Source organism: Petromyzon marinus, chromosome 19 (genome assembly GCF_048934315.1).
Source record: "Petromyzon marinus isolate PM22_M1 ecotype Great Lakes invasive population chromosome 19, UKy_Petmar_22M1.pri1.0, whole genome shotgun sequence".
Lineage (NCBI taxonomy): Eukaryota > Metazoa > Chordata > Hyperoartia > Petromyzontiformes > Petromyzontidae > Petromyzon > Petromyzon marinus.
In genome coordinates, this window is record NC_133685.1 from 7,967,456 (window position 1) to 7,982,652 (window position 15,197).

The following is a 15,197-nucleotide window of genomic DNA, read 5'->3' on the forward strand; positions in this document are numbered from 1 at the left end:
TCGGGTTGGAGTGACGATTTTTTTTTGAGCTGTAAAGATTTAGTTGAAATGTTCCAATCTCGGGAAGCCAGGGAGAAAAATATTTTTTTTGTAAATGTGACGTGAGAGCGCTTCGTGTGTGTGGGGCGGGGGAGGGGGCTGCCTCGTCGGTCAGAGCAACGGAGCCGGCGCTGTTGAGAACCTGGGTTCGAATCTGGGTTACAGCAGCCCCTTGGTTAAACTAGATTCTCAAGTGTAGCCCGTTTACGGATTCAGCCCAGGTCACCCATGGCTGAACAGAATATTCTCCTTTGAAATTCGTTTAATTCTTGGTGTGAGAATACATTTTTTCGTTTAATGTTAGTTTGGCGACCAGAGAATGAATAATAGCAGGGGTGCCTGGCAACGTGGAGTGCCCTCAGTGTGGATAAGGGGCCACTCTAAGGGGACCTTGGAAGTGCTTCTGTGATGTCGTTTTCTGCGGGCTACTCTCAAAGGTGTGCGGCCATTCACCGATTTGCAAGAGGTACGAAGAAACGCGTTGCCTCGGTGTGACGCCGACCGCACTCCTTGGACTAAAATTGATATCATCCAAATTGTGAATATCAGGGCAAAACGCACGCAGGATTTCACAAATATAAATCACCCCACAAGCGGTTGTTGTGCTTCTCGCCCGAGGACCGGCGCTTGGCTCGCGTGCTGCGTATCTGTCGCGGTCACGCCAGCTTCACGCTGTGTTGTTTTTTATTTTATTATTTTACGCCAGCGGTGGCATCTGGCGCCGTTCCTGACCAGGGCGCCGCATTGGCAAAAGGATGTTCGTCGTGAATGCGTTCCTGAAAGGCGCGACGACGAATATGGAAACGACGTCAGTAGTCGGCTTGATTTACAGGCTATAGTCGGTGGGTGGAGGCGGAGGCCGAGAGGCGACGAGAGAGGACGGACGACGCTGTCAGCGGACGTAAGTGTGTGGGTTGCGGCGCTAGCAATGAAGTGGCGACGCATTTGCGAAACGATGTAAGAAAGGGGGAGACGCAAATCGTGGGTATTGGTGAGATTTGCATTGCATTAGATTAATCCATCGGAATGCCTGACGGACTCTCCCCCATTATCCACGCCCAACCGACTCCCGAGCGAGAGCGGACGTCGAACCGGACCGTGGCCGCTGCGGACGGCCCGTTGCCTTCACCACCCTCTTCGAAACTGGTTCCAGCGTGAACACCTAAAAGTTAACACAGCAATGATCAGCATCTCCACCGCTGCCGCCGGTGACGCAACGTTTGGCATCACGGCCTGCTGCTCGAGATGGCGAAAAATCATCGGATGCCATTCTTGCTGTTCACCCAATCGACATGATGCTCCGCAACCGTATTCAATACCTGTCAACCCCTTATCAGTGCCCTACCTCATTGCAGACCAGTTCAGACCTTATTGGTCACCCCGTGCCCCTTTTAAATCTCAACGTTCATCCTACAACGTCCCATCACAAGGGAGAAACAAACAAATCGACAAAACATGTCTTTTATGCTCGTATTGAAACGTCTGTACGCCGTATGGACCTGAAAACTCAATTTGCCTGTACAAGAATACGGGTAAACCGTATGGGTTGACACGTATGGTACTGTCACCTCGCTGGGTGAACACAGCTGGAAAAGGATTAGGAAAAATGTCCTCCCTCAAGGCTCAGCACGAGCACCATCACTCTTGAACATCTAAAACGTAGTAGGCTTTCACGACCAATACTATCCATAACAGAGGTTTTTTGGGTTAGATCACGTAAATGTTCTTTCTTTGTTAAACCCGCCACCACCAGACACAGCCATTTAGTAAGGTTTGTCATGTAAATAAAACATGCTAATTCGTTACTACTTCAGCACACCAGTGCTTTGGAGAGTAAACCCACAACATTTCCCATTCGGATTCCACGTTTCGCCGGTAATTACAACCAGCCTCATCAGGCGGCAGCCAGAGTTGTGGAGTAATCCTCCTGTTTCATTCTTAAATAGAGGGATAAATGTGATGTCGTCACTTTTGAGCCAACCAGAGTGGGTGGGGGTTAATGCATGTATATAAATTACAATGGATATCCATTACCGGTTGGGTTATTCATAGGGTAATCAACATACATAATGTGCATGCACAGTTCGCATGCGCGATGCACATACATTATGCATGCACATTATCATTCCGTTTTTGTGTGCAAGAAATTGCAATGCCTGATATTGCCTGCTCACAGTTAATCATCTAGATTCATCACCATACCATTTACATTCATGCGATCTAACTCAAAAACCTCTATTGTGGACTATTTAACATCTATATATCTTTACATCACCTGCTATGTGCATCATCTTGCAAGTTCATATATGGAGATGACATAGCCCATGCTGCACAGGGCACGGACCTCGAGAACATTAATAATAATCTTGATTTGAAGCTTTCGTGGCTGCAGGAATCCATACTCTTTGGTTCTTTCGGTAAAGTCATCACGTAGGTAGAAATAAATTTAAATAAAACAAATCACGACGTTTCGATTGCAACACAAGCGATCATCATCAGGTGGGAAAACCACAGCAAGAAAATTCTGAAGTAGGCGGGAGAGCTGCCGTGGCAAGAGGTTATATAGGTAAGAGAGGGAGGAGGGGCAAGGGGGGAGAGAGAGGGGGGGGAGCGCTGTAGGGGGAGGGGAGCGCTGCGTGAGCGTTAGGAGAGGGGACGTGAGGCTTGGGGTGGGGGGGGCGACGTGGGCGGTGCTGAAAGCGGGAGGCCGAGAAAGCTGGGGATGCGGGGGGAAATTAACTCGGAAAAAAATAGACTAGTACCCAGCAGATATGATAGACACAACCATAGAGCAATTTGAGCAATCATTGGAAGGATGTTATTAACCAGGTAAAACCTTAACTGCTTTGTGTTGCAATCGAAACGTCGTGATTTGTTTAATTTTAATGTATTTCTAACTACGTGACTTTACCAAAAGAACCAAAGAGTAAACATTAACAATATTCTCACGGCTGATCCAACTTGATTGGAGGCGTTTTGGCCGGCACGGGAAACTCCGACCAAATCCTTCCAAAAAAACACCAAAAGCGCGTTCCACCTCTTTTTATTGGGTGCAATTGTCAACGGCAGTCATATCAGACATTAGTACATCTAACCGGCATGATATTTGGTTCAGTCTCCATTTTTAAAGTGCATAGTTCCAGTGGCTTCCAGATATTGGAACGAAGAGCATTCCAGACAGCCGCAGAAGCACATCTGAAAGTGCGCAATGCGGTGTCCGTCTTTGGTTGATAGCTAGCCAAAATCTGCTGTTGCGAGGCTGATTGGAATTTGCATGATGGTTTCTGTTAAGTAGTGCCATTGTGGCCATGCAACTACAATGTAAACCACCGTAGTCTGCGCTCTTTCAAACGAGGAATAGCAACACTTACACAAACTCTCTCCTGAGGTCCTCTCGTGGCTGGCAGACCTCAAAATTGGCGTTCAGCGGCGAGGAGATAATGCATGGGGAGAGGCAAGCCTCTCCCTGCAGCTTTGGATCCCCCCCACGGCACAGGCAAGTCAGAATAGACATCGCCGCAGATTCCTTTACCGTAGCCCTGCGAATGCTCTCTTGTTCATTTCCTTTCTATCGCCAACAATATTTGATGCCCCCCACATACTGGCAGATGGCACGATTTGTCTGATGATAATACTCTCTCAACACATTGTCCGGGAGCGCACGTGTTGAGGATTTAAAGCATGAAATTCACCCCCCCCCCCCGTAAAGCAGGAGAGCTTGCCGCAAAGTCCTCCCGGTTTTAAAACCAGACCTTGCCTCTGGGACCACCTTCTTCTTCTTCCTCCTCCTCCTCCGTACGGCTGCTGATGTAGATGCAGAGCAACAAGTACAATTTCACATTCAGGTGGTCAAGCCAGATAGCCGCTTCAGGAGCAGTAGCGGGGAGTGTATCATCGCTGTGCGACCGAAGGGATAGTACTCCTCGTGATTTCGGTCTGATAACAAAAATCATCGTCGTGCAGTGGATCCTTCGCACAACTGCAGTTGATATATCACAAATAAAATATCTGTGGCTACGTTCTTAGGAATGAGAACACGGTCACTGATCATAGGGTGGGGAGACTGTCAGGGTGGATCTTGGAGGTGTGGGAAGGAGGAGGTGCTGGTGGTGGTGGTGTAATCCAATGGCTCTGGCCATGATGACATCTTGATCTTGTGTTCTTCGTGGCCGCAAAAAAATCGCAGGCTGCAAAGACATCTCTGCTATCAATACTAAATGCTGCTGTTACGCAGGGCCATAGCCCCACACATTTACTATTATTAGTTATGCAGTGTTAATGATGATATAATTATTATTCTCAGTCCATGCATCTAGATAAGCACAATGCATTCCCGATCCGTCCTGTGACAGTTGGGTCACAAGCGTGATGCTTAAAGAATGAACCGAAAGTCCACGGCAGGTCCTTAGAACGTCTCTGCAGGGCAATATTCTTAAGATGCAGATTTTAGTGCAATTCGTCAACCCTGGAGGTGATGGTGTTCAGCTGCGGGTACTTTTTCGTGGACTCCCATCGGAACGGGATAGAGCGTTGCCACCTCGCACGCCTGAGTTTTCTCCGAGCTCTCCAGTTTCCTCCCACGTGTAAATGCTCATTCATCGGAAGAAAAAAACAATATGAATATAATTTCGATTTAAAGCTTTCCTGACTGCAATGATTAATCTTCTTGGTTCTTTCGGTAAAGTCACGTAGAATGGGAATAAAATAAAATAAGACAATAACTCATGAGGCAATATATAGCATCGTAATTGCATCGTGAATGTACATCAGTGTGGTATATAGTTGGGTTCATAGAATAAGACATAGTGTAATATCACAAGTTTAATAGTTTATAATCTAAATTATAGGGTAGTGTAAAGTAACGCATTGTATAATTCAAAGGTGGAATTTGTCTATGTTATGCCATGTAGTTTAGATTGGAGGGTATAATATTGTATTATATAGTAGTCCAGTTTACAGCATAGTCATAAGGCAACTCAGGACACAACAGCGCACCTTGGCTGTTGCACTTGCCCCCTTTTCTTTTTTCCCCTCTGCCTGTGTTCCCAGCCCCCTCCCTCCTCCACCACCGCCATGAAGGTCGTCGTTGGAAACCTAAATGTCAGGTAAAATATTTGGCATTGTTAGGGAAAGGGTCACTTTGATTTGCTGTTTCTTAAGCAGTGGTGCAATCTGATAGCGCTGTTCAACACGAAGCCAGACAGTGCACTTAGCGAGACATCAAGTGGAGCCAGCAATCACATTAAGGGGGGGGGGGGGGTGGAGGGGAATCAAGATTCATGTTTTCTGATCTCATTATCGAAATGAGCGACTCCGTGTGCACCTGCCCTTGGTGTCTTGTCCTCGCTCGGCGATGGAAATTCCACATTCCTATGGTTGTGCCAATTATCCCGACAGAACCACTTTTTGCCAAGGGGAAATTTTCTCCGGACATTGCGCAAAAGAGGCTGCTGCAACGGGCACGAGCAAGGTGGATTTAAGGGGGCCCCATGTGGGATTCTGCATGACATTTGGGGGTGCCGTGGTGGCGAGATGTTAACTACCTCGCCTGGTATACAGGAGGTTGTGGGTTCAATCCCAACGCCTGTTTATTTGGAGTTTGCGTGTCTTTCTCTCCCCGCGGTCGTGTGGATTTTTTTTTGGGTCCTCCCGGTTTTTCCCTCCACGTTTAGAATCAGCATCACGCGTTTTAGAGTGTTTGACTGCTACAAATTTCCACGCGCTAAACCACTTCGTTGAGTTATCATTTGTGATGGCCAGGTAGCTTCTGAAAAAGAGCCGCATAGCTCAGCGGGCCTTACCTGGTTAAAATAAAAATCGTAATAAAAAAAACATGTTTTAGCAAAGAGCCGCCGCAGGTCGGCGACCCCTGGATGAGGCGGCTGTCAAGGCCGGGCCAGCCAACTCGGTATGCGGCCCACCAGCCCAAGATGGCTCAGCGGTAAAGCGAGAAGCACTCGCGGTCGGAAGGGTCGCGAGTTCAATTCCTGATTTGGGTGGGGGGGTGTGTGGGGGGGGGGTTGACTGAGCGTATCAGCCTTCCAATGGGTTAAGATACAAAACTGTCCAGGTGGCTCAGTGGTGGAGCGAGCGGCTCGGAACGTTGGGAGTTAGAGCACCTGGTGGGGAGTTGGCTCTGCCCAACATCCCTCGGGGTCAATACAATTAGTACCACTTTGTATGTACGCATGTATGTACGTAGCCAACCGTGCTAATTGACGGCGCGGGGGAGTCAGCTGTAGTTCTCCTATGGATAGACCCACCCTTGCCATACGAATGTCGAATTTCCACCACTGGCTGCAGAACTCTCTTGACTCTAATGTATTCAAATTTGCCTCTGGCCTCACAGCCATGCGGATGCTCTCGACTACTCGACACTTGACCCCAACAGGGGTCGCGTCTCGCCACCTTTCGGAAAAGTTTTGCACGATAGTGTTTACCTCTGTGGCTTTAGAACCAGCCTCTTTGTCCGTTCGTGGCACTGTGTTCTCATGTATCCGTCACTATTACACATAGAGAAGTGATCTGCCATGTACATCATCTCGCAAGTTCATTTGTGCAGATGACACATCGCCCCAGGCTGCACAGGGCCCAAAAGCTCGAGAGTGTGACTGACACCCTCAACAGGTGATTTAATTTGATTGGAGACTCTGACCAAATGCTCCCAAAAAACACCACCAGTGATTTTCATCTGAGCAGCCATGCAGCAGACGCCACCCTCGGTCTGAAAGTCAGCTGAGGTGTGGTCCTATTGAGGCAACACATCGCTCCTAACTCAGCTGGGCTCAGTCGAAACTGGGACGCGGCCACATTGACTCGGGCTGCTAGCGAGCCGCCCACCCACCAGCTTGGCACCCGTCTAGGTCAAAGGTTACACTCGTTTGACTGCCCTCTGCTAATCCAGAGGACAAATCTCCACCGCGTGGTGCAGCCGGCAGATGCAGTCGGGACGATAGCTCTCGGTGTCGTGAGCAAACCTTGAGAGTTGCACCTAATGAGCCGAGGAGGGAGCTTTGCCGTTGAGGGGTGCCGTCGTTGCAGCAGGTGAGGGCAGTGGGAAGTGTGCTGCCCCCCACCCCCTGCCCCCCCCGCCCCCCCCGCCATCAAGCCCACACCGCTTACTCAACGTGGAGATATTCATCTCGAGCGCCGATCCCACCCGCATCAACGGAAATGGGAGCTTGCACCTCGGAAGATTAGAATCAGAATCTTAATTTTAAACTGCACAAGGAAACCGGCGAGCTATGAATATCTTTTGCACAGATGTCCCGTGTGGGTGGCGGGACCGCAAGTTACAACGATACAAAAAAGCGATAGGAGTGCAAAATAGAAAATGGTAATCAAGTCACTGAAAATAAATACGTAAATTATTCATTGAAACATATTAGCACGGTTGGCTACGTACAGTGCGAGAGAAGTTCAACATACGTACATACAGCCCAGTCATTGGCTTCTGGGCCCGAAACTATCATCATGATTGTCATCGTCATCATCATCCATGGTCATTCCACTGCTGCACATAGGGCTTGCCCGAGCATCCGCTACCTCTCACGATTTGGCGATGTACTCTAATTCACTTGGCACCCACACAGTAACTGATTTCAACGCTCCATCTCTATGGCGGACGTGCTGTCTCTCGGACGCTACGTCCCATTCTTTTGGAAGCTGCGCCGTTATTTTTCTGCGACCATCATCCACCATCCCATCTGTCCGTTACGTCTCTAATTCGTGCATTCCTATTTCTGTCTCGCTGTTATTCAAATGATGCATCTCCCCATGCTTCTTTGCACACACACATAAAAAAGTTCAATATTTCTTGTGTTTCTAAAGCACATGTCAAAGCAGGCCTTACTTTCGAGGAGCTACATTCACATCCATAAGAGTCGGGGAATTTCAGGTGATTTAAACCAAGTCAAACGTAAGAGGCTACATTAACTAGATAATTGTCACTCCACTGCTCGACGAAGGCCTCCTCCACCCAGTTTGGCCAGGGGAATGCTGTTTGGCCTTGTGTCATCACCTCCGATTAGCACGGTTGGCTACGCACGGCCGATCAGTCTGGGTTGGTAAAAGGGGCGGCAGGGGAGGGGGTGGGCAGTGCCATCGGACAGGTTCAGGTGTCACTCACCACCAACGTTCGCCGTTGCCTGGAATCGAACTCAGGTAGCCGGGTTCACGGTGCAATGCACTCACACCCCCAGCAGCCGCACGCATAATTTCCTCAACGTTCAACAGGTAGGATTTCGCGACCAATATTATCCGTAATAAAGTTTTTGTTTTGGGTTAGATTGCGTGAATTTAAATGTGTCGTCAAACCCGCTACCACCCGACACAATGCTGGCAAGATTGCCCGATTAAGCTGGATGTAATTACCAGCGAAAAGTCGTACTGAAATTGTAAATGCTGTGGCTTTACTCTCCAACACACCGTTGGACTGAAGTTGTAACTAATTGAAATGTTTTGTTTACGTGACAAACCTTACTGGTTGGTTGTGTCGGGTGGTGGTGGGTTAATAACACGTTCTAACACAAAAAAAAACCTTTATTATTAATAATTTCCTCTACGTTACGTGTTTTTTGTCAGTCCCTTAAATGCGGTGTGTTCCAAGTGTATACGAACACCACATCATTGACACTAAAACCTCATCGTTCTCGCGATTACCACTGCTTTTTAACAGAAGCGTTCGCTGTGCGTTGGCTAACGTTGTGAGCCACGATCCTTCTTCAGGGCACCAATGGAACTAATATGCCTTCACACCGGTGGTTACGTACAACCCCGGCTGATAAAATCCTTACCTCCCACCACGATCGTGTGAGCTGCGCACCGAGGACATCGATTGGCATTTAAAAATCCCCCCGCGGAAACAACACGCAGTGCTTAACTGGATCCGTGCGAACCAGGGGGGGACGCGGACACCTAAATACACAAGCGGAAAATCCGAGGCTCTCCCTGCTGTGTGTAACTGTGGCTACGATCACCAAACCATGGACCACGTAACATCGCACCGTCCCAAATCTACAGGTGACGGCGGTGGGTGGGTGGGTGGCTGAGTAGGTGGATGACTAGGTGGGTGACTGGGCGAGTAGGTGCATCTGCGTTACGGCAACTCTCGGGCAAAGCCATCGAGCGGCTAAATCACCTCGAGCTGAATCTTCCCAATAGTTGCCATTCATAGGCCACTCGACAACAAAATTAAGACATTGCCGCTAATCTCCGTGGGCGAGCTCCAGTGCCGTTGATAAATATTCTGCGAGATGGATTTTGGCTCCCGGTGGCCGTGCTCCGCAGGGGCTATTCGGGGACAGCGCTTAATGGCACGCTGAATTATTTATTTTCCGGTGCACCCGTCCCCGTGTCAATCAGAAAACCCTGCCCGCGAGCGATTCCCTCGGGCGCGAAGTGGGGGTGGGGTAGCAGGGGGCTGGATTGGGGGGCGGGGGGGGGGGCTGCAGTTCGCCGCGGCCCCACTCGTCCGCCCGGGGTGGCGGCGGTGTCGTCAATGGAGCCGTGCGTGGCGGGGTGCGTGCATTGCCGTTAAGGCCCTTGCCGTAATTACTTCCAAGGTCTTGATCCGCTCGGTGCCAATTAATTACTTCTAATCAGCCAGGTAAACACTGTTTAAGTATGGTGTGCCTCCACGTGCTTGTTGTCAGTGTTTCTTATCCGTCTGGGGCAGCGGTTTTTGCCCAGACCGCTCTGCTCACAGCCAGAAGGTTGCGAGTAAGTTCAAATCCCGGCCAGGAGTTGTCTCGGAGTGAGTAAAATGAGCAATGATATCAGCTTGTAATGTGCCACTGAGTGCTTTTCGCTCGCTCACGCAGAGAAGAACTGCAGGCAATCAGGAAGGCAACCGCGCGATGAGCCGGCAGCACCATTGATTGCCCAAGCACTGCAGTCCTTTTTTTGTTAAGGTGTTTCAGCCAATTAAATCTTGACTTAAAGCTTTCGTGACTGCAGGAATTCATATTCTTTGGGTCTTTCGGTAAAGTCACGTAGAAACACAAAAACATGTCGTTCTGCGTGACTTTACCGAAAGACCCAAAGAATAATTCAGCCAATTAATGAGTGCTCACATATGGAATGAAAAATAACGCGGAGCACCTGGAAAAAAACCCACGAATGCGAGTGGAAAACATGCTATGCCATGCAAATGGACCAGGTGGAGTCCACATTTTTTGCTGGACTGCCTTCTCCTGACAAGCCAGAGTGTGTATGACACCTCGAAACCTTCATTAATGGTGTTTCGCAAAAAACATCTGTGCGATCCACCAACCCTCACATGTGCAGCCAACAGGGCCACAACCGCACGGCTGCGACACTCCTTTGTGGGACGCTTGGTTAGCCCATGAGAGCCAACTGTGGTCAGGACGTCAACAGTAGTCATCTTGTGGAGAGGCTGGCCACCCCCATCCCCCCGTTGCGATGACTGTTATATAGGGGCGCCACGGTGGCGAGATGTCATCTCCCTCGCCTGGTATGCAGGAGGTCATGGGTTCGATCCCAACCCTGACACCTGCTGTATGTTTTGGGTTTTCATGTGGTCGTGTGGGTTTTCTCCGGGTCCTCCATTTTTTTCCTCCACATTTCGAATTAACGCGTGTTTACAGTATTTGGCTTCTATAAATGTACAGGTAATAAGCCACTTCGTTTCAGCTATCATTTGTGATGGCCAGGTCGCTTCTGAAAAAGAGCTATATATATAGCTCAGCAGGCCTTACCTGGTGAAATAAAAAAAAAGTTAATAGTTTTATATACGTGGCTGTTTGCATGCGGTTGTGGATGGTGTGTGGTCTGTGAAAGCCAATCTCGTAAGAATATTTCGAGGAGATGGCAGCACAGGGAGCTTGTTTTTGTACTACGCTCATGTTTTTGTACTGTTGTTGTTACGTTTTTGTACTCGTCCCTACTGGACGTCTGTGAAAAAAGAGCTTTACAGCTCATCAGATTCCTCCAGTCTAAATAAATATTGGGTTTCTGATTCTTCACGCGCGAAGTTGCAATCTCAACGCCGTCATCATCGTGGAATTGTAGTGCAGGGCCATAAAACGGCGAGTTTTCTAACAAGATGCAAAACAATGTGTGTGTGGGGAGGGGGACGCGCCTACAGCCATTGTGCATGTGCAACAACAAATTCGCATCATCATTTACCTGATGAGGTGCGGAAGTGGTCATCTTGAGACGCTGCTTTCACAAATTCTGCTGCAGGCACCTTCGATTGGTGCTGTGCCACTCACATGTGATGAAGAATGCTGGTGTGTGATTGGCAGCATACAGCACTTTGTTTCTATCGTCACGGGGCGTCATGTAGGCTGTATGTGTGTATGTGGATTGTAAAGCTTTTCTGACAAAATCCATATCAGTTTCTTTCTGCCACTGACCCATTATTGCGATCAGTATTTACATCCCTGCGGTGTTGCGGTCCGTTTTATTTAACTTATTTTATGTATATATTTGAGAAAATGTTACTCGAGATTGCACGGTTGCCACGGTTATATAGGTTGACCCCATTTTACGTGGAGGGGCAGACGATAATTTGTCGACTGCCGCAGAACCATTAATGACTATTGAGCCACTAATGGAGGTTTAAAACGTGTTCCTTTTTTTTTTTTTACGCTTGATAGGCCACTCGCAGTCAGCCAGCCAGCCTGCCTGCCTGCCGCTCTGCTGTTTTGGCTTAGCTCCCCCGCCGCCATCGTCCATCGCTCTCCAACCCGCCCGCCCTCCCCGAGCCAGCCGTCCCCCGCGCTCTTTTTTTTGTTTGCGTCCGACATTTCACGCGTTGCCCTCGCTGCCGCTGGAGCATCCGACGGAACAAGCTGGAACACGACTCGAGGTGGCGCGCAATTCACCATGTGTGCTCTGCCCCCCCCCCCCCAACCTCCCCGCCCTCCCGTGTCGTTTCAGGGCTCCACGGTCGCAAGGGAAGCGAGTGAGAAAGAGAAGGTGAGCACGGTTCATGGTTGTTGTCGGTTTTGTTGTTTTTTTACCCCGAGAAACTTTTTGCGACGGTGCGTTCCACCACAAACCCCGCGGCGTGCGGGCACTCCTCCGTCAAGGGCGACGCGGTGGGGAGACGTTAACTACCTGGTCCAGTATGTAGGAGGTCGTGGGTTCAAAACCCGACCCCTGACGCCTGCTGTATATTTTGAGTTTGCGCGTGTCTCTCTCTCTCTGCCCGTGGTCGTGTTCGATTTTTCTCCGGGGTCCCCCGGTTTTTCCCTCCACGTTTAGAATCAACATCACACGTTCAGTGGTATTTTGGCTACTGTACATTTCCACGAGATAGGTCACCTCGTTGGACTGTCATTTGTGTTAGCCATGTCGCTTGTCAAAAAGAGCCATATATGCTGAGTCGTGGGCCTTACCTGATAAAATAACATAAAAATTGTTTAAGCCAGCAAACCGAGTTCGATTCCAGGGAAGGGCCGACATCGGTGGCGAGTAGTATCTGAAATGGTTCGGCACCCGCCACTATACCGAACCAGAATCTATTTAGATGGGAGGAATCCACTGAGCTACGAAGCTCTTTTTCACATTCGTGGTGAAGCAAGATAAACGGCTCCCCGTGACCCGACGTTGAAGGCAAGAGGGCCTTTATTCTGCAGTGGCTCGACAAAGAGCTATACATTATTCAAATGCAATTATTACTACGATAGTTTACTTGCTGAGAATAACGCGCGGCTTCTGCAGAACCCAGCGCGGGTGGGGCGGAGGGATGGTTGAGGTCTGCGGTGTGTATCCCTGCCGGTGACGTTACGCTCCGCGTGCCGGCAACTTCGTCGGCAACTGAATGGGTGGGTGTTGGGTTGAGTTCTCCCGACCGGCGTGATCCGGATATCGCGCGCCAAACGGCACGTGACCTGAGCAAAGAATAGCCCGCCGGAGAGCTCTGCGTGCGACCGTGAGAACCGTGTCACCCCCAGGCGCCGGGAAAATCCTCCTCACTCAAACGTTTCGGTCGGGTCCTCTTCACTTCCTCTCCCCCGGGTGGTGATCGGCAGATGACGAGGCCGCTCTGCGCGTCGGTGACAATTTCCACGCGATAAAGCCGCTTTCTTCGAGCTATCATTTGTCGTCAGGTCGCTCCTGAAAAAGAGCTACGTAGCTCAGCGCGCGGGGCCTTTCCTCAAGCCAGCGGATGGTGGTGAGGCTGCTGGTCCGTGTGGAGTGCAATTCTCCTTCCGGTGAAACTCGCCCGTGTACACCCGTTGCCTGCGCGTGATATTCGTTGGCGTCGAAGCCATGGCGGTTATCTGGAGTTTATTTGTGGCCAGGTCGCTTCTGCAGAAGAAGCTAGTGGCTCTGTGGGATTTACGTTTTTAATTTAAAACAGTTAGTTTGTTTTGTTTTGTGATTTGCGTATCTTTCCTATACTTTGCACTCCTATCGTGTTTTTCTTTTGTTGTAACTTTCTGACCCCGTAACCCTACTGGGCATCTGTGTGCTTTATAGCTCATCGGATTCCTCCAGTATCATTAAAAGAGTCTGATTATGGTTTGCAGTAGCAGGAGAGGATGTCACTTACGCGGATTTGGAAAAGAGTCATTTGGTATTGTTCCCCCCCAGTGTTGACGCCGTAAATAGCCAATCAGTGCGCAACCGAAAGTGGGTTGATACTTTCTTATTTTCTTGAATTAACTCTTGTATTGAGGGTGACATTTTAAGTGGGTGCTGATCCACTTTTGATCAGCGGGAGTAAAGCGATCTTGATCCAGAGAGCTCTCACACCCCGGGAAATTGATTTCTCTGAAAATTACTTCTGGTGGGGGAAAATGTGGGTACCCACCACCTCTTCCGACCTGTCCGGCGCGAGTGTGGAGGATTTTAACAAGACGCAGCGGCGTGCTGCTGCTCGCAAAGAACGGGAAGGGGTGTGCCTCCCAATCATGCCTTTGCACTTCATGTCATGTGACTAGCACATTGCATGCGCAGTACCGATTGTGAGCAGCGCGCGTCCGTTGTTGTTAAGCCCGTTGTTTTCCAGCCTACGCACATTTGCTCGTCGCGTGCTCCAATGCGGTTTGCCATCATTTGCCGAAAGCATTGGATTCGAATTAAGTGGGCAGGAGTAGTCTACATTTTGCGAGGGGGGTTAACCTTTATGCAGCGGCTTGATACATACATTCTTCTCGTGCTGACGAGGGAGGTTTCCCTGTAGTAATAATTGCATTTAATAATGTATAGCTATTTGTCGAGCCATTGATGGATGAAGGCCCTCTTGCATTCATCGTCCCGGTCACGGGGGGGGGGGGGGGGGCGTTTTATCTTGCTTCATCACGAATGTGAAAAAGAGCTTAGTAGCTCATTGGATGCCTCCAGCCTAAATAGAGATTCCTGTTCTGAATAGCGAAGTGTGGGCCCCGGACCATTTCGGGTATCACTCACCACTGAGGTCGGCCCTTCCCTGGCTGAAACTAAACTATTGTTTTTTTTTTTTACCAGGTAACGCCCACTCAGCTATATAGCTCTTTTTTCAGAAGCAATCTGGCGATCATAATGATAGCTCAACAAAGGGGCTCATCACGTGGAAGCGCATAGCAGCCAAATACTCGAAACGCATGTTGATTATAAACGTGGCTTCATTGTGTCGTACGCTAACCACGATGCCACCGCTCCTCTCTGTAGTGCCTGTAAGGTATTCTCTAATGCAATATTGGGGTTTAGCCAGTGCATCCTAGACTCTCGGCACGAGAGCATGGGGTTTTTTTAACTGTTTAATTGAGCTTTTTAATTTTACTAAGTTAAGGCCCACTGAGCTATGGAGATATTTTTCAGAAGCGACCTGGCTATCACAAATGATAGCTCAACGACGTGGCTTATCACGTGGAAGTGTATGGCAGGCAAATACTCTAAACATATGTTAATTCTAAATGTGGAGCGAAAAACCGGAGGACCCCGGAGAGAAATCTACCAGACCACGGGGAGAACATGCAAACTCCAAATACACAGGCATCAGTCTAGATCGAATCTACGACCTCCTGTATACCCGGCGAGGTAGTTAACATCTCGCCACCGTGGCAGCCAGTGTAACTGGCATTGACCAAACATCCCAATGCTGAACAGATTACTTGCACGTTTTTCAACTTGGATCGCACACAGCAGCAACAACATCGGCCGCCACTACAAAAACTTGGCAAATATACAGCAGGCGTTTGGGG

The 15,197-nt window shown here is 49.2% G+C and overlaps 1 protein-coding gene across 6 annotated transcripts in view; it reads left to right on the plus strand.

The window, feature by feature from the left end:
• Positions 1 to 15,197, plus strand: part of LOC116943875 (phosphatidylinositol 5-phosphate 4-kinase type-2 alpha) — a 231,125-nt gene that overhangs the window by 180,606 nt on the left and 35,322 nt on the right. For all 6 annotated transcript variants that reach the window (XM_032957157.2, XM_032957159.2, XM_032957161.2 and 3 more), the window contains one exon: positions 11,944 to 11,982. In XM_032957157.2, coding sequence (XP_032813048.1) covers positions 11,944 to 11,982 — 39 coding nt within the window. The remainder of the gene's footprint in view (positions 1 to 11,943; positions 11,983 to 15,197) is intronic.